Source organism: Pseudophryne corroboree, chromosome 9, assembly GCF_028390025.1.
Source record: "Pseudophryne corroboree isolate aPseCor3 chromosome 9, aPseCor3.hap2, whole genome shotgun sequence".
Lineage (NCBI taxonomy): Eukaryota > Metazoa > Chordata > Amphibia > Anura > Myobatrachidae > Pseudophryne > Pseudophryne corroboree.
This window is the reverse complement of record NC_086452.1, coordinates 346,313,161-346,332,295: the sequence shown is the minus strand read 5'-3', so window position 1 is coordinate 346,332,295 and position 19,135 is coordinate 346,313,161. Positions and strand designations below refer to the sequence as shown.

At 47.1% G+C, this 19,135-nt stretch overlaps 1 protein-coding gene across 1 annotated transcript in view; it reads right to left on the bottom strand.

Moving 5' to 3' along the window:
• The window catches only part of LGALS2 (galectin 2), a 51,517-nt gene that overhangs the window by 21,577 nt on the left and 10,805 nt on the right, over positions 1–19,135 (bottom strand). The window contains exon 2 of the mRNA XM_063938811.1: positions 523–605. Within this exon, the coding sequence (XP_063794881.1) occupies positions 523–605 (83 nt within the window). The remainder of the gene's footprint in view (positions 1–522; positions 606–19,135) is intronic.

The following is a 19,135-nucleotide window of genomic DNA, read 5'->3' as shown; positions in this document are numbered from 1 at the left end:
TACCTTTCTTATCAATGAAATAGTTCAACACAGGTGACGCCAATCATATATTAAGAGGGTATATATTTATCTGCATGCAAAAAAATAAAGTATCTGCACCCTTTGCATTGTAACATGGTTTGTCCAGATGCGGTTACTTGCTCGTTTGTAGTCCCTCCTTAGACTCAGGCACATTAAGGGTCATTCAGGTGTGGGTGCACATGAGACCACCAGCATAAAGTACCACTTTTCGGTACTTTGTGCATGCGCAGGACCCGTTCTGAGGCATAGGACGTAAGCCAGCATCAGAGTAACATTGATTGAGAATCTGAAGTTGTTTCAAGGGCGGCTTTTTATTTTAAGGGAATAAATGGACCATAAGTATTCTTGTGCACATTATAAACTTATCACACTACCCATCAATTTTGAATAGGGAAAATAGGCAACTCCAACAAAATTAAAGTTACTTTTTAGTAAAAAGGTATCTGAGGAACAGTACATTAATTCTCAGCAATCCATGGATAAATTACGCAATGAACTCACTTCTTAGCATCACCTGGGAGCTGGCCCTTTAACTTCAAACTTTCGCCAGGTTTCAGCTCCAGATTCAGAATTTCAAATTTCTCCTGTTTGAGTTAAAGATGAAACACATTGTTAATTAATGTCCACCACTTTTATGGGAAAACGTGTAACCACACTTTCCTGTCTTAATTACAATACAGTCACCATCTGCCTGCACTAACATACATTGTTAAACTGCATTGGGGAATGCTAACACGGGACAACTTTAAAATAAGAATTTACTCACCGGTAATTCTATTTCTCGTAGTCCGTAGTGGATGCTGGGTACTCCGTAAGGACCATGGGGTATAGACGGGCTCCGCAGGAGACTGGGCACTCTTAAAAGAAAGATTAGGTACTATATCTGGTGTGCACTGGCTCCTCCCTCTATGCCCCTCCTCCAGACCTCAGTTAGGGAAACTGTGCCCGGAAGAGCTGACATTACTAGGAAAGGATTTGGAATCCAGGGTAAGACTCATACCAGCCACACCAATCACACCGTACAACTCGTGATAACTATACCCAGTTAACAGTATGAACAATAACTGAGCCTCTCTCAACAGATGGCTCATACAATAACCCTTTAGTTAAGCAATAACTATATACATGTATTGCAGAGAGTCCACACTTGGGACGGGCGCCCAGCATCCACTACGGACTACGAGAAATAGAATTACCGGTGAGTAAATTCTTATTTTCTCTGACGTCCTAGTGGATGCTGGGTACTCCGTAAGGACCATGGGGATTATACCAAAGCTCCCAAACGGGCGGGAGAGTGCGGATGACTCTGCAGCACCGAATGAGCAAACTCAAGGTCCTCCTCAGCCAGGGTATCAAACTTGTAGAATTTTGCAAAAGTGTTTGAACCCGACCAAGTAGCAGCTCGGCAATGTTGTAAAGCCGAGACCCCTCGGGCAGCCGCCCAAGAAGAGCCCACCTTCCTCGTGGAATGGGCTTTTACTGATTTAGGATGCGGCAGTCCAGCCGCAGAATGTGCAAGCTGAATGGTGCTACAGATCCAGCGAGCAATAGTCTGCTTTGAAGCAGGAGCACCCAGCTTGTTGGGTGCATGCAGGATAAATAGCGAGTCAGTTTTTCTGACTCTAGCCGTCCTGGAAACATAAAGTTTCAGGGCCCGGACTACGTCCAGCAACTTGGAATCCTCCAAGTCCCTAGTAGCCGCAGGCACCACAATAGGTTGGTTCAAATGAAACGATGATACCACCTTAGGGAGAAATTGGGGACGAGTCCTCCATTCTGCCCTTTCCATATGGAAGATCAGATATGGGCTTTTACATGACAAAGCCGCCAATTCTGACACACGCCTAGTCCAAGCTAAGGCCAAAAGCATGACCACTTTCCACGTGAGATATTTTAGCTCCACGGTCTTAAGTGGCTCAAACCAGTGGGATTTTAGGAATCCAACACACGTTAAGATCCCAAGGTGCCACTGGAGGCATAAAAGGGGCTGAATATGCAGCACCCCTGTAACAACGTCCGAACTTCAGGCAGTGAAGCCAGTTCTTTTTGAGAGAAAAAGGGATAGGGCCAAAATCTTGGCCTTTATGGATCCTAATTTTAGGCCCATAGTCACTCCTGACTGTAGGAAGTGCAGGAATCGACCCCCCTGGAATTCCTCTGTAGGGCCTTCCCGGCCACACACCAAGCAACCTATTTTCGCCATATACAGTGAAAAAGTCTTGCTGTCACGTCTTTCCTAGCCTTTATCAGCGTAGGAATAACTGCATCCGGAATGCCCTTTTCCGCTAGGATCCGGCGTTCAACCGCCATGCCGTCCAACGCAGCCGCGGTAAGTCTTGGATCAGACAGGGTCCCTGTTGCAACATGTCCTGACTGAGAGGCAGAGGCCATGGGTCCTCTGAGAGCATTTCTTGCAGTTCCGGGTACCGAGTCCTTCTTGGCCAATCCGGAGCAAAGAATATTGTTCACACTCCTCCGTTTATTACAATTCTCAGCCCCTGGGTCTGAGAGGAAGAGGAGGGAATATATAGACCGACTGGAACACCCACAGTGTTACTAGTGCAACTACAGCTATCGCCTGAGAGTCCCTTGACCCAGCGTAAAACCTTTTTTATCTTTTTATTGAGGTGGGACGCCATGTAGTCCACCTGAGGCAGTTTCCATCAATTTGCAAAACTGCGTGAAAACTTCCTGATGAAGTCACCACTTTCCCGGGTGGAGGTCGTGTCCACTCCCGGAATGAACACTGCTGATAGTGCGCTTACTTGATTCTCCGCCCAGCGAAGAATTCTGGTGGCTTCTACCCTCGCCACCCTGCTCCTTGTGCCACCCTGGCGGTTTACATGAGCCCCTGCGGTCTGACTGGATCAGAACCGGTTGGTCGCAAAGCAGGAACTCCGCTTGACTTATGGCGTTGTATATGGCCCTTAGTTCCAGGATATTGATGTGAAGGCAAGTCTGTTGGCTTGACCACAAACCTTGGAATTTTCTTCCCTGTGTAACTGCCCCCCACCCTCGGAGGCTTGCATCCGTGGTCACCAGGACCCAGTCCTGAATGCCGAATCTGCGGCCCTCGAGAAGGTGAGCACTCCGCAGCCACCACAGGAGAGACACCCTGGCCCTGGGGGATAGGGTGATTAACCGATGCATCTGAAGATGTGATCCAGACCACTTGTCCAGTAAGTTCCATTGTCCTTGCATGGAACCAGCCGAAGGGGATGGCCTCGTATGATGCCATCATCCTTCCCAGGACTCGAGTGCAGTGATGCACTGACACCTGTTTTGGTTTTCAATGGATTCCTGACCAGTGTCATGAGCTCCTGAGCTCTCTCTATCGGGAGATAAACCCTCTTCTGGTCTGTGTCTAGGATCATGCCTAGGCGAGGCAGATGAGCTGTAGGAACCAACTGCGACTTTGGAATATATAGAATCCAGTCGTGTTGCCATTTCACTTCCAGAGAAGGTGATACGCTGTCCAGCAACTGCTCTCTTGATCTCGCTTTTATGAGGAGATCATCCAAGTATGTGATAATAGTGACACCTTGCTTCTGCAGGAGCACCATCATATCCGCCATTACCTTGGTGAAATTGGTAATGACAATCCCGTACCGCAATTCTGAGGTACGCCTGATGAGGTGGATAAATGGGGACACGAAGGTATGCATCCCTTAGGTCCCGATTAATTTCAGGCATGCAATGACCGCTCTTATCGATTCCATCTTGAACCTGAACCTTTTCAGGTATATGTTCAGGGATTTTAATTCAATATGGGTCTAACCGAACCGTCTGGTTTCGGGATTATAACATGGTCGAATAATAACACCCTCTTGTTGAAGGAGGGGACCCTTGACCACCACCTGTTGAAGATACAATTTCCGAATTGCAGTTAACACTGGCTCCCTCTCTTGGGGGGAAGCCCGCCGGGTCCTCGGTGAGGGGGCATCTTCTCACAGTCCAGCCTGTATCCCTGCAATACAATTTCTATTGCCCAGGGATCTAACCGGGAGTGAACCCACTTGTGGCTGAACTTACGAAGGCGTGTCCCCACCGGGCCTAGCTCCGCCTGTGGAGCCCCAGCGACATGCGGTGGATTTTTGTAGAGGCCGGGGAGGACTTCTGTTCCTGGGGACTAGCTGTGTTGTACAGCTTCTTTCCTCTGCCCCCGGCTCTGACAAGAAAGGACGCACCTCAGACTTTCTTGTTTCTTTATTCGAAAAGCTGCATTTAATAATGTCGTGCTTTCCTAGGCTGTGCAGGAATATAAGGCAAAATATCAGAATTACCAGCTATAACTGTGGAGACCAGGCCCGAGAACCTTTCTCCACACAATCCTCAGCCTTCCATATGCCTCTTAAGTCGGCATCATCTGTCCAATGTATATTCTACAGGACACGTCAAGCAGAAATCGACATAGCTTTTGTCTCTAGGACCCAGTATACTCATGTCCCTTTGGGCATGCTTTATAATTATATATCTATCACTTAAGACAGCATCTTAAAATATTTATATGCATACTAGGGTCTCAATCTCTGCTGATAAGGTACCTGTCCACGCTGCCACAGCGCTATAAACCCATGCCGACACAATCGCCGGTCTGGGTAGTATACTAGAATGTGCACGCTATCTGCAGGATCCCTGAGAATAGCTAGTGCAAACAGGACACCCAAGGGGAAGATTCTCAACACATCCTGGCCCTAGTGGGGAAAGGATACAGCCTGAGAATTCTCTTGTGGGAACTAGCTGCCGTCTCTTGTCTGGAGATTCCCGCTCTTTTTCCTCATGAGAGGAGGGAAATTTACCTCAGCATTCTTCCCCTTAACATGTGTACTCTCGTGTCAGGGACAGATGAGTCATCAGTGATATGCAAATCATCTTTTATTCCAATAATCATATATTGAATATCTTTTAGCCCTCTTGGCTGTAACTTTGCATTATCGTAGTCGACAGTGAAGTTAAACTCCGTGTCGATACTTTGTTATTTTGGATAGTGAAGGACTCTGTGACATAGGGACAGACCAGGGTAGATTTCCTTTCTGTTCCCTAACCTTTTGTGCAATCATTTTACCTCAGCACTTACACATATCCAAACAGGTGTCGGCGTTGTTGACGGAGACACCCTCCCACACACTTATCCGCTCTATCACCTCCTTAGAGGAGCCTTTTACCTCAGACATGTCGACACACGCGTACCGACACACCACACACACAGGGGATGCTCTATTTGAAGACAGTTCCCCCACCAGGCCCTTTGGAGAGACAGAGAGAGAGAGTATGCCAGCACACACCACAGCGCTATATAATACAGGGATGTACACTATACTGAGTGATTTTTCCCCTATAGCAGCTTATATACACAGTTTTGCGCCTACATTTATGTGCCCCCCCTTTCTTTTTTACCCTTTGTGTACCAGGATACTGCAGGGGAGAGCCTGGGGCAGTGCCAGATTAAGGACCACATGGGCCTGGAGCTGAAATTTCTGAAGGGCCTACTGTGTACCGTAGCAGAGGGTTGACCAGCAGCAGTGGGGTTGTGACTAGGGGTAGAGCCCCTTATACACAATACGCCATGTAGAGCCCCTTTTATTCACGTTATGCCAGGTAGAACCCCTTTCTTTTATTCACGTTATGCTAGGTGGAGCCCCTTTTATATACGTGTCGCCAGGTAGAGCCTGTTATACAAACTGCACCAGGTAGCGCCTTATACACATAGCAACAGGTAGCCCATTATACAAATTGCGCTAGCCAGCCGTCACTCACCATTCGGCGCCTGTGGTCCCACGGCTCTATGTTCTTGTCATACTCCCGCGGTGGGGTGCAGGCAGCGTGAAGTGGCCAGGATGGGGGGCGGCCGGCCGGAGCAGGAAGCGGTGAGGGGCACTGTGGTGCAGGCAGCAGACAGGTGCTGATGGCACTGGCAGGGGCCTCAGGCCACAGTGACCCGGGTGCCCGTCCTGCTAGCCCGCACCTAAAACTGCCACTGGCAGGATCCCCTGAGCTGGACGAGCAGCGACCCTCCCAACACTCCAACGTTGCCCCTCCCAGTGCACATAGTGCAGCCGAATGCACATGGACTGAGCGTCCATAGACGTGCAGGTCAATGTGAGCAACCCAGAGTCGCTGCATGCAACCAACCCCACCAACATGCCCATATCACCACACACACAGTCTGTTCCCCCCCCCACTCCCTATACACGCCCAATCTGTTTACCCAGTCCCTACACACACACACACACACACACACACACACACACACACACACACACACACACACACACACACACACACACACACACACACACACACACACCCTGTTCCCCAGTCCCTACACACACACACATATACCCTGTTCCCCACAGCCCTCTCACTTTCCCCCGTTTTCCCCGGTCACTTAGCTATGCCGACAGAGCAGGAGCAGACAGACCAACCAGGAAACATTGGGGGCGTGGCCTAATCACGGACCCGTGACCACGCCCTCTTGGGGGGTGGAGGGGGGGAACCCCTACCATTTAGCAAGCACCACTAGCCGGGACGGCAGAGGGGTCACAGGACTGTCACCTTGCGACCTGGCAGGCAAGTACACCGCTGGCTGCTGCTGTTGTACCCAGTGGAGGGGAGGCGCGGCGCGGCGCCTGTGTGAGATCATGGCGCAGGGGAGAAGCAGAGAAATCTTTCGGCGCAGGGAGGACTTCTGAGGCTGTCTAGTGCTGCTGATGTGCTGTAATAGGAAAAACATTTTTCCTGTTACCAACAGCAGGGGATCCTGTGGGCCTATTTTGATGGGGGGGCCTGGAGCTGCAGCTCCATCCGCCCCATTGTTAATCCGGCCCTGGCCTGGGGAGCTTCCTTCCAGCTGAGCTGTGAAGAGAAAATGGCGCCGGTGTGCTGAGGAAGAAGGCCCGGCCCCCTCAGCGGCGGGCTTCTGTCCTTTTATGTACTTTAATGGCGGGGTTAATGCACATATACAGTTTATCAGACTGTATTATATGCTTTTCGCCAAGTAAGGTAATCTAATTGCTGCCCAGGGCGCCCCCCCCCAGCGCCCTGCACCCATCAGTGACCGGAGTGTGTGGTGTGCTAAGGGAGCAATGGCGCACAGCTGCAGTGCTGTGCGCTACCTTAATGAAGACCGGAGTCTTCAGCCGCCGATTTTCAACTTCTCTTCGTTCTTCTGGCTCTGCAAGGGGGACGGCGGCGCGGCTCCGGGACCGGACGACCGAGGACTGGGCCTGTGTTCGATCCCTCTGGAGCTAATGGTGTCCAGTAGCCTTAGAAGCCCAAGCTAGCTGCAAGCAGGTAGGTTCGCTTCTCTCCCCTCCCACGTAGCAGTGAGTCTGTTGCCAGCAGATCTCACTGAAAATAAAAAAACTAACAAATACTTTCTTTTCTAGGAAGCTCAGGAGAGCCCCTAGGGTGCATCCAGCTCTGGCCGGGCACAGATACTAACTGAGGTCTGGAGGAGGGGCATAGAGGGAGGAGCCAGTGCACACCTGATATAGTACCTAATCTTTCTTTTAAGAGTGCCCAGTCTCCTGCGGAGCCCGTCTATACCCCATGGTACTTACGGAGTACCCAGCATCCACTAGGACGTCAGAGAAAGAAGGTTACTGCAGCTGTCCATCCAGGATACTGTGCAATTTGATTGTATGCCTTTCACCAAATAGCCCTAATCTGCTATATGTATGGGCAAATGCATAGGGGGTTTCCAGGAAACCACACCCTCTCTGGCCAGCGACTCGTATCATGACCACAATGTCAGTTGTATATGACTTTTATAGAGCTACAGCCACAACATACGGTATATGGGACAGAAAGGAGCTGCTGCCCATACATAAACATTAGATTTTTTTAAACTCCCTGTAGACTGTCTGCTTATAATGTAGACCATCTATAAGGTTAATTATTCATACTGTATTACATACTCTATCCAGTGTATAAGGAGACCAATGTGTACATACCCCCATAATCAATGACTTGCTCCAATTCTCTACATAGCATAGGACTTATGCCCACATCCAGAAAAACTTGGGCTGGCCCTACTGCCGCATCTAACAGCTTACTGTCATCGCTGGCCCTGTATACAGATGTAGCCACGTTCATCTTTGCTGCGATGTGACATGCTGCATCATGGCATGCTGCATGGTGTGCCGCGGGCCGCAGCGTACCATGCATCATGCCGCAATGCAGCAAAGATGAACATGGCTACATCTGTATATCTTGAGGTGTTACATAGTGTATACTATACTTTGTATGAGACAGGATATATCTTGTTAAGTACTAATTGTGCCCCTGGCCCCCTATGGGCTGGTCTGGCATTGATAAATCCCCCTATAGAAATCCAGTGTTTCCCGGTGAAAAGTGTGCCACAAATAACCACATACTGTTGTTCTGATTTTCCAACATCTGATTGTGGTTCCATAGTAAAGCAGGAAAACCTGGCTGCCTTCACATTGGTGTTGTGTTCACTCATAATTAACCTATGGGAATTATTGCACTGTAGTCATCAGTAGCATTCAGATCTCTTGCCATGTATACCCAATTAAGAATCTAATATCGTTATTCTATTTAGTAACGTAATATCCTCTGAAGATCATGCCGAAACGGCATACAGTATGCATCATGGCATTGTGCCATGCTCAGTTTTTATAGCCCCTGCAATGAAATTAAATAAAACGAATACTGATAAATGCTATGGCCATAAAATAATTATAGGCAAAGGGGAATCACAGATACAGTATAATGCTGGCAACCACCTGTTTTATTGGCAAGATAAAGTAAGGGATTAATTTATGGGTGAGGCAGGTGCAGGAAGCAGAGGGCAAACAGCACAGGAAACTTGGCTAAAGGGACAAAATGTGAAATGTTAGCCTGAGTGTAGCCATTACAAGGGACCCATGCACAAACTATGAGTTGTTAATGCAGTGTACACTGGCCCTCATTCCGAGTTGATCGCTCGGTATTTTTCATCGCATCGCAATGAAAATCCGCTTAGTACGCATGCGCAATGTTCGCACTGCGACTGCGCCAAGTAACTTTGCTATGTAAAAAGTAATTTTACTCACGGCTTTTTCATCGCTCCGGCGATCGTAATGTGATTGACAGGAAATGGGTGTTACTGGGCGGAAACACGGCGTTTCAGGGGCGTGTGGCTGAAAACGCTACCGTTTCCGGAAAAAACGCAGGAGTGGCCGGAGAAACGGTGGGAGTGCCTGGGCGAACGCTGGGTGTGTTTGTGACGTCAACCAGGAACGACAAGCACTGAACTGATCGCACAGGCAGAGTAAGTCTGAAGCTACTCTGAAACTGCTAAGTAGTTAGTAATCGCAATATTGCGAATACATCGGTCGCAATTTTAAGAAGCTAAGATTCACTCCCAGTAGGCGGCGGCTTAGCGTGTGTAACTCTGCTAAATTCGCCTTGCGACCGATCAACTCGGAATGAGGGCCACTGTTCCTAGGAGTTGGTTTACTAAAATCAATGATGAAACTAACAGAAACTCTTGATTGTATCCCAGAAAGTTAGACGTTAAGATAAGCAGATATATTCTTAACTGACTTTTCTGCTTAGTTATACACACAATAAATATAGAAACATAGAATTTGACGGCAGATAAGAACCACTTGGCCCATCTAGACTGCCCCTTTTTTTTTTTTTTATATCAAACCTCATTTGATCCTTATTTCTTTGCAAGGATATCCTTATATGTATCCCATGCATGTTTAAATTGCTCTACTGTCTTAGCCTCTACTACCTCTGATGGGAGGCTATTCCACTTGTGACTTTTTGTGAAGTAATTTTTCCTCAAATTTCCCCTGAACCTACCTCCCTCCAGTCTCAGTGCATGTCCTGATGTTCTAATACTTCTCTTCATTTGAAGAATGTTTCCCTCCTGGACTTTGTTAATGCCCTTGATAGAATTGAAAGTTTTTATCATGTCCCCCCTTTCCCTTCTCTGCTCCAAACTATACATATTGATATTTTTTTATTCTTTCTAGGTATGTTTTGTGATGTAAGCCATGCACCATTTTAGTTGCCCTTCTTTGTACAGTCTCTAATGTATTAATATCCTTTTGAAGATATGGCCTCCAGAATTGAACACAGCATTCTAGATAACCTATACAGTGCATTATTACTTCTTTCTGCTGCTGATTCCTCTCCCAATGTAGCCAAGCATCTAACTAGCCTTCTTCATTGCTTTGTTACATTGCTTACCTGCCTTTAAGTCACCTGAAATAGAGACTCGTAGATCCCTTTCCTCCTCAGTAGTTTCCACTAGTATAGTGCCATTAATATTATATTTAGCCTTTGGATTTTTGAGACCCAAGTGCATGATTTTGCATTTTTTTGGCTTTGAACTGTAATTGCCACACTCTTGACCATGCCTCTAGTCTACCTTGACCATTCCTCTAGTTCCTCAACAGTCACCTACTGTAAGGTAATATTAGTAATATCACCTTATAGTAGGTGACTGTTGAGGAACCTATGTATTATGTGTATGTGGATTTCCTACTAGGCATATACCTAGGGACACCACTTGTTCAGAGAGGCACTGCAGGCTCACCCGCTGCCCATGCCCTATGCATCTGAGCGGCAGGCCCTTTATTTTTTTTTACAGGAGAGGAGAGGGAGCATTAAGTGTGAGTTGGGGAGCTGAGCTACACAGGCCCAGAGGGCTGCCATCATAGAGAAAGAGAGAGGGAGCTGCTAAAGATAACCGGCTGCTTGTGAGGTGTGTGTGTGTATGTGCAGTGTTTGTATGTGTGCAGCGTTCGTATCATACTTCCCTACTCTCCCAAGTAGGCAAGTATGATAATACTATCAAGCCCAAGTATAGCCCCTGCAATGAAATTAAATAAAAATAATACTGATAAATGCTAGGGATGAGCGGGTTCGGTTCCTCGGAATCCGAACCCGCCCGAACTTCAGTTTTTTTTACACGGGGCCGAGCGACTCGGATCTTCCCGCCTTGCTCGGTTAACCCGAGCGCGCCCGAACGTCATCATCCCGCTGTCGGATTCTCGCGAGGCTCGGATTCTATCGCGAGACTCGGATTCTATATAAGGAGCCGCGCGTCGCCGCCATTTTCACACGTGCATTGAGATTCATAGGGAGAGGACGTGGCTGGCATCCTCTCCGTTTATAGAGAAGAGAGTGAGACAGTAGAGAGAGACACAGTAGTAATTTTGGGGAGCATTAGGAGGAGTACTAGTAGTTACTTGCTGAAGTGATAGATAGTGTGACTGTATTATCTGACTTGTGGGGGAGACACTGACAGTGGGGAGCAGTTAGAGTCTGAGAGCAGGACTCAGGAGTACATATAACGTACAGTGCACACTTTTGCTGCCAGAGTGCCACACTGCCATTGTGACCACACTGACCACCAGTATAATATATATTGTGATTGTCTGCTTAGGAGTACTACTTGCAAGTTGCTGATAGTGTGACCAGTGACCTGACCATCAGTTTAATAATCACCACCAGTGAGTTTAATATATATATATATATATAATTGTATATAATATATATATAATATTGTATACCACCTACCCGTGGTTTTTTTTTTTCTTTCTTCTTTATACATACTACTATAGTAGCTTACTGTAGCAGTCTGCGGTGCTGCTGAGCTGACAGTGTCCAGCAGGTCCGTCATCAGTCATTACATAATAAATATATATACCTGTCCGGCTGCAGTACTAGTGATATTATATATATATATATTGATTTCATCTCATTATCATCCAGTCTATATTAGCAGCAGACACAGTACGGTAGTCCACGGCTGTAGCTACCTCTGTGTCGGCAGTCGCTCGTCCATCCATAATTGTATACCACCTACCCGTGGTTTTTTTTTTCCTTTCTTCTTTATACATACTACTATAGTAGCTTACTGTAGCAGTCTGCGGTGCTGCTGAGCTGACAGTGTCCAGCAGGTCCGTCATCAGTCATTACATAATAAATATATCTACCTGTCCGGCTGCAGTACTAGTGATATTATATATATATATATTGATTTCATCTCATTATCATCCAGTCTATATTAGCAGCAGACACAGTACGGTAGTCCACGGCTGTAGCTACCTCTGTGTCGGCAGTCGCTCGTCCATCCATAATTGTATACCACCTACCCATGGTTTTTTTTTTCTTTCTTCTTTATACATACTACTATAGTAGCTTACTGTAGCAGTCTGCGGTGCTGCTGAGCTGACAGTGTCCAGCAGGTCCGTCATCAGTCATTACATAATAAATATATATACCTGTCCGGCTGCAGTACTAGTGTGATATAATATATATTGATTTCATCTCATTATCATCCAGTCTATATTAGCAGCAGACACAGTACGGTAGTCCACGGCTGTAGCTACCTCTGTGTCGGCAGTCGCTCGTCCATCCATAATTGTATACCACCTACCCGTGGTTTTTTTTTTTCTTTCTTCTTTATACATACTACTATAGTAGCTTACTGTAGCAGTCTGCGGTGCTGCTGAGCTGACAGTGTCCAGCAGGTCCGTCATCAGTCATTACATAATAAATATATCTACCTGTCCGGCTGCAGTACTAGTGTGATATAATATATATTGATTTCATCTCATTATCATCCAGTCTATATTAGCAGCAGACACAGTACGGTAGTCCACGGCTGTAGCTACCTCTGTGTCGGCAGTCGCTCGTCCATCCATAATTGTATACCACCTACCCGTGGTTTTTTTTTTTCTTTCTTCTTTATACATACTACTATAGTAGCTTACTGTAGCAGTCTGCGGTGCTGCTGAGCTGACAGTGTCCAGCAGGTCCGTCATCAGTCATTACATAATAAATATATCTACCTGTCCGGCTGCAGTACTAGTGTGATATAATATATATTGATTTCATCTCATTATCATCCAGTCTATATTAGCAGCAGACACAGTACGGTAGTCCACGGCTGTAGCTACCTCTGTGTCGGCAGTCGCTCGTCCATCCATAATTGTATACCACCTACCCGTGGTTTTTTTTTTTCTTTCTTCTTTATACATACTACTATAGTAGCTTACTGTAGCAGTCTGCGGTGCTGCTGAGCTGACAGTGTCCAGCAGGTCCGTCATCAGTCATTACATAATAAATATATCTACCTGTCCGGCTGCAGTACTAGTGATATTATATATATATATATTGATTTCATCTCATTATCATCCAGTCTATATTAGCAGCAGACACAGTACGGTAGTCCATGGCTGTAGCTACCTCTGTGTCTTTTAGTTGTGCCTATTAAAATATGGAGAACAAAAATGTTGAGGTTCCAAAATTAGGGAAAGATCAAGATCCACTTCCACCTCGTGCTGAAGCTGCTGCCACTAGTCATGGCCGAGACGATGAAATGCCAGCAACGTCGTCTGCCAAGGCCGATGCCCAATGTCATAGTACAGAGCATGTAAAATCCAAAACACCAAATATCAGTAAAAAAAGGACTCCAAAATCTAAAATAAAATTGTCGGAGGAGAAGCGTAAACTTGCCAATATGCCATTTACCACATGGAGTGGCAAGGAACGGCTGAGGCCCTGGCCTATGTTCATGGCTAATGGTTCAGCTTCACATGAGGATGGAAGCACTCAGCCTCTCGCTAGAAAACTGAAAAGACTCAAGCTGGCAAAAGCACCGCAAAGAACTGTGCGTTCTTCGAAATCCCAAATCCACAAGGAGAGTCCAATTGTGTCGGTTGCGATGCCTGACCTTCCCAACACTGGACGTGAAGAGCATGCGCCTTCCACCATTTGCACGCCCCCTGCAAGTGCTGGAAGGAGCACCCGCAGTCCAGTTCCTGATAGTCAGATTGAAGATGTCAGTGTTGAAGTACACCAGGATGAGGAGGATATGGGTGTTGCTGGCGCTGGGGAGGAAATTGACAAGGAGGATTCTGATGGTGAGGTGGTTTGTTTAAGTCAGGCACCCGGGGAGACACCTGTTGTCCGTGGGAGGAATAGGGCCGTTGACATGCCTGGTGAAAATACCAAAAAAATCAGCTCTTCGGTGTGGAAGTATTTCACCAGAAATGCGGACAACATTTGTCAAGCCGTGTGTTGCCTTTGTCAAGCTGTAATAAGTAGGGGTAAGGACGTTAACCACCTCGGAACATCCTCCCTTATACGTCACCTGCAGCGCATTCATAATAAGTCAGTGACAAGTTCAAAAACTTTGGGCGACAGCGGAAGCAGTCCACTGACCAGTAAATCCCTTCCTCTTGTAACCAAGCTCACGCAAACCACCCCACCAACTCCCTCAGTGTCAATTTCCTCCTTCCCCAGGAATGCCAATAGTCCTGCAGGCCATGTCACTGGCAATTCTGACGAGTCCTCTCCTGCCTGGGATTCCTCCGATGCATCCTTGCGTGTAACGCCTACTGCTGCTGGCGCTGCTGTTGTTGCTGCTGGGAGTCGATGGTCATCCCAGAGGGGAAGTCGTAAGCCCACTTTTACTACTTCCACCAAGCAATTGACTGTCCAACAGTTCTTTGCGAGGAAGATGAAATATCACAGCAGTCATCCTGTTGCAAAGCGGATAACTGAGGCCTTGACAACTGTGTTGGTGTTAGACGTGCGTCCGGTATCCGCCGTTAGTTCACAGGGAACTAGACAATTTCTTGAGGTAGTGTGCCCCCGTTACCAAATACCATCTAGGTTCCACTTCTCTAGGCAGGCGATACCGAGAATGTACACGGACGTCAGAAAAAGACTCACCAGTGTCCTAAAAAATGCAGTTGTACCCAATGTCCACTTAACCACGGACATGTGGACAAGTCGAGCAGGGCAGGGTCAGGACTATATGACTGTGACAGCCCACTGGGTAGATGTATGGACTCCCGCCGCAAGAACAGCAGCGGCGGCACCAGTAGCAGCATCTCGCAAACGCCAACTCTTTCCTAGGCAGGCTACGCTTTGTATCACCGGTTTCCAGAATACGCACACAGCTGAAAACCTCTTACGGCAACTGAGGAAGATCATCGCGGAATGGCTTACCCCAATTGGACTCTCCTGTGGATTTGTGGCATCGGACAACGCCAGCAATATTGTGTGTGCATTAAATATGGGCAAATTCCAGCACGTCCCATGTTTTGCACATACCTTGAATTTGGTGGTGCAGAATTTTTTAAAAAACGACAGGGGCGTGCAAGAGATGCTGTCGGTGGCCAGAAGAATTGCGGGACACTTTCGGCGTACAGGCACCACGTACAGAAGACTGGAGCACCACCAAAAACGCCTGAACCTGCCCTGCCATCATCTGAAGCAAGAAGTGGTAACGAGGTGGAATTCAACCCTCTATATGCTTCAGAGGTTGGAGGAGCAGCAAAAGGCCATTCAAGCCTATACAATTGAGCACGATATAGGAGGTGGAATGTACCTGTCTCAAGCGCAGTGGAGAATGATTTCAACGTTGTGCAAGGTTCTGCAACCTTTTGAACTTGCCACACGTGAAGTCAGTTCAGACACTGCCAGCCTGAGTCAGGTCATTCCCCTCATCAGGCTTTTGCAGAAGAAGCTGGAGGCATTGAAGGAGGAGCTAAAAGGGAGCGATTCCGCTAGGCATGTGGGACTTATGGATGGAGCCCTTAATTCGCTTAACAAGGATTCACGGGTGGTCAATCTGTTGAAATCAGAGCACTACATTTTGGCCACCGTGCTCGATCCTAGATTTAAAACCTACCTTGGATCTCTCTTTCCGGCAGACACAAGTCTGCTGGGGTTCAAAGACCTGCTGGTGACAAAATTGCCAAGTCAAGCGGAACGCGACCTGTCAACATCTCCTCCTTCACATTCTCCCGCAACTGGGGGTGCGAGGAAAAGGCTCAGAATTCCGAGCCCACCCGCTGGCGGTGATGCAGGGCAGTCTGGAGCGACTGCTGATGCTGACATCTGGTTCGGACTGAAGGACCTGACAACGATTACGGACATGTCGTCTACTGTCACTGCATATGATTCTCTCACCATTGAAAGAATGGTGGAGGATTATATGAGTGACCGCATCCAAGTAGGCACGTCAGACAGTCCGTACTTATACTGGCAGGAAAAAGAGGCAATTTGGAGGCCCTTGCACAAACTGGCTTTATTCTACCTAAGTTGCCCTCCCACAAGTGTGTACTCCGAAAGAGTGTTTAGTGCCGCCGCTCACCTTGTCAGCAATCTGCGTACGAGGTTACTTCCAGAAAATGTGGAGAAGATGATGTTCATTAAAATGAATTATAATCAATTCCTCCGTGGAGACATTGACCAGCAGCAATTGCCTCCACAAAGTACACAGGGAGCTGAGATGGTGGATTCCAGTGGGGACGAATTGATAATCTGTGAGGAGCGGGATGTACACGGTGATATATCGGAGGATGATGATGAGGTGGACATCTTGCCTCTGTAGAGCCAGTTTGTGCAAGGAGAGATTAATTGCTTCTTTTTCGGTGGGGGTCCAAACCAACCCGTCATTTCAGTCACAGTCGTGTGGCAGACCCTGTCACTGAAATGATGGGTTGGTTAAAGTGTGCATGTCCTGTTTATACAACATAAGGGTGGGTGGGAGGGCCCAAGGACAATTCCATCTTGCACCTCTTTTTTCTTTCATTTTTATTTGCGTCATGTGCTGTTTGGGGAGTGTTTTTTGGAAGGGCCATCCTGCGTGACACTGCAGTGCCACTCCTAGATGGGCCAGGTGTTTGTGTCGGCCACTAGGGTCGCTTATCTTACTCACACAGCTACCTCATTGCGCCTCTTTTTTTCTTCTTTGCGTCATGTGCTGTTTGGGGAGTGTTTTTTGGAAGGGCCATCCTGCGTGACACTGCAGTGCCACTCCTAGATGGGCCAGGTGTTTGTGTCGGCCACTAGGGTCGCTTATCTTACTCACACAGCTACCTCATTGCGCCTCTTTTTTTCTTCTTTGCGTCATGTGCTGTTTGGGGAGTGTTTTTTGGAAGGGCCATCCTGCGTGACACTGCAGTGCCACTCCTAGATGGGCCAGGTGTTTGTGTCGGCCACTAGGGTCGCTTAGCTTACTCACACAGCTACCTCATTGCGCCTCTTTTTTTCTTCTTTGTGTCATGTGCTGTTTGGGGAGTGTTTTTTGGAAGGGCCATCCTGCGTGACACTGCAGTGCCACTCCTAGATGGGCCAGGTGTTTGTGTCGGCCACTAGGGTCGCTTATCTTACTCACACAGCTACCTCATTGGGCCTCTTTTTTTCTTCTTTGCGTCATGTGCTGTTTGGGGAGTGTTTTTTGGAAGGGCCATCCTGCGTGACACTGCAGTGCCACTCCTAGATGGGCCAGGTGTTTGTGTCGGCCACTAGGGTCGCTTATCTTACTCACACAGCTACCTCATTGCGCCTCTTTTTTTCTTCTTTGCGTCATGTGCTGTTTGGGGAGTGTTTTTTGGAAGGGCCATCCTGCGTGACACTGCAGTGCCACTCCTAGATGGGCCAGGTGTTTGTGTCGGCCACTAGGGTCGCTTAGCTTACTCACACAGCTACCTCATTGCGCCTCTTTTTTTCTTCTTTGCGTCATGTGCTGTTTGGGGAGTGTTTTTTGGAAGGGCCATCCTGCGTGACACTGCAGTGCCACTCCTAGATGGGCCAGGTGTTTGTGTCGGCCACTAGGGTCGCTTAGCTTACTCACACAGCTACCTCATTGCGCCTCTTTTTTTCTTTGCGTCATGTGCTGTTTGGGGAGTGTTTTTTGGAAGGGCCATCCTGCGTGACACTGCAGTGCCACTCCTAGATGGGCCCGGTGTTTGTGTCGGCCACTAGGGTCGCTAATCTTACTCACACAGCTACCTCATTGCGCCTCTTTTTTTCTTTGTGTCATGTGCTGTTTGGGGAGGGTTTTTTGGAAGGGACATCCTGCGTGACACTGCAGTGCCACTCCTAGATGGGCCCGGTGTTTGTGTCGGCCACTAGGGTCGCTTATCTTACTCACACAGCGACCTCGGTGCAAATTTTAGGACTAAAAATAATATTGTGAGGTGTGAGGTATTCAGATATGACTGAAAATGAGTGGAAATTATGGTTTTTTGAGGTTAATAATACTTTGGGATCAAAATGACCCCCAAATTCTATGATTTAAGCTGTTTTTTAGGGTTTTTTGAAAAAAACACCCGAATCCAAAACACACCCGAATCCGACAAAAAAAATTCGGTGAGGTTTTGCCAAAACGCGGTCGAACCCAAAACACGGCCGCGGAACCGAACCCAAAACCAAAACACAAAACCCGAAAAAATTCAAGTGCACATCCCTAATAAATGCTATGGCCATAAAATAATTATAGGGGAATCAAATACAGTATAATGCTGGAAACCACCTGTTTTATTGGCAAGATAAAGCAAGGATTCATTTATGGGTGAGGCAGATACAGGAAGCAGAGGGCAAACAGCACAGGAAACTTGGCTAAAGGGACAGAATGTGAAATGTTAGCCTGAGTGTAGCCATTACAAGGGACCCATGCACAAACTATGAGTTGTTAATGCAGTGTACACTGTTCCTAAGATTTGGTTTACTAAGATCAATGATGAAACTAACAGAAACTCTTGATTGTATCTCAGAAAGTTAGAAGTTAAGATAAGCAGATACTGTATATTCTTAACTGACTTTTCTGCTTAGTTATACACACAATAAATATAGAAACATAGAATTTGACGGCAGATAAGAACCACTTGGCCCATCTAGACTGCCCCTTTTTTTTTTTTACCATATTTTTATATCAAACCTCATTTGATCCTTATTTCTTTGTAAGGATATCCTTATATGTGTCCCATGCATGTTTAAATTGCTCTACTGTCTTAGCCTCTACTACCTCTGATGGGAGGCTATTCCACTTGTAACTTTTTGTGAAGTAATTTTTCCTCAAATTTCCCCTGAACCTACCTCCCTCCAGTCTCAGTGCATTTCCTCATGTTCTAATACTTCTCTTCATTTGAAGAATGTTTCCCTCCTGGACTTTGTTAATGCCCTTGATAGAATTGAAAGTTTTTATCATGTCCCCCCTTTCCCTTCTCTGCTCCAAACTATACATATTAATATTTTTTATGCTTTCTGGGTATGTTTTGTGATGTAAGCCATGCACCATTTTAGTTGCCCTTCTTTGTACAGTCTCTAATGTATTAATATCCTT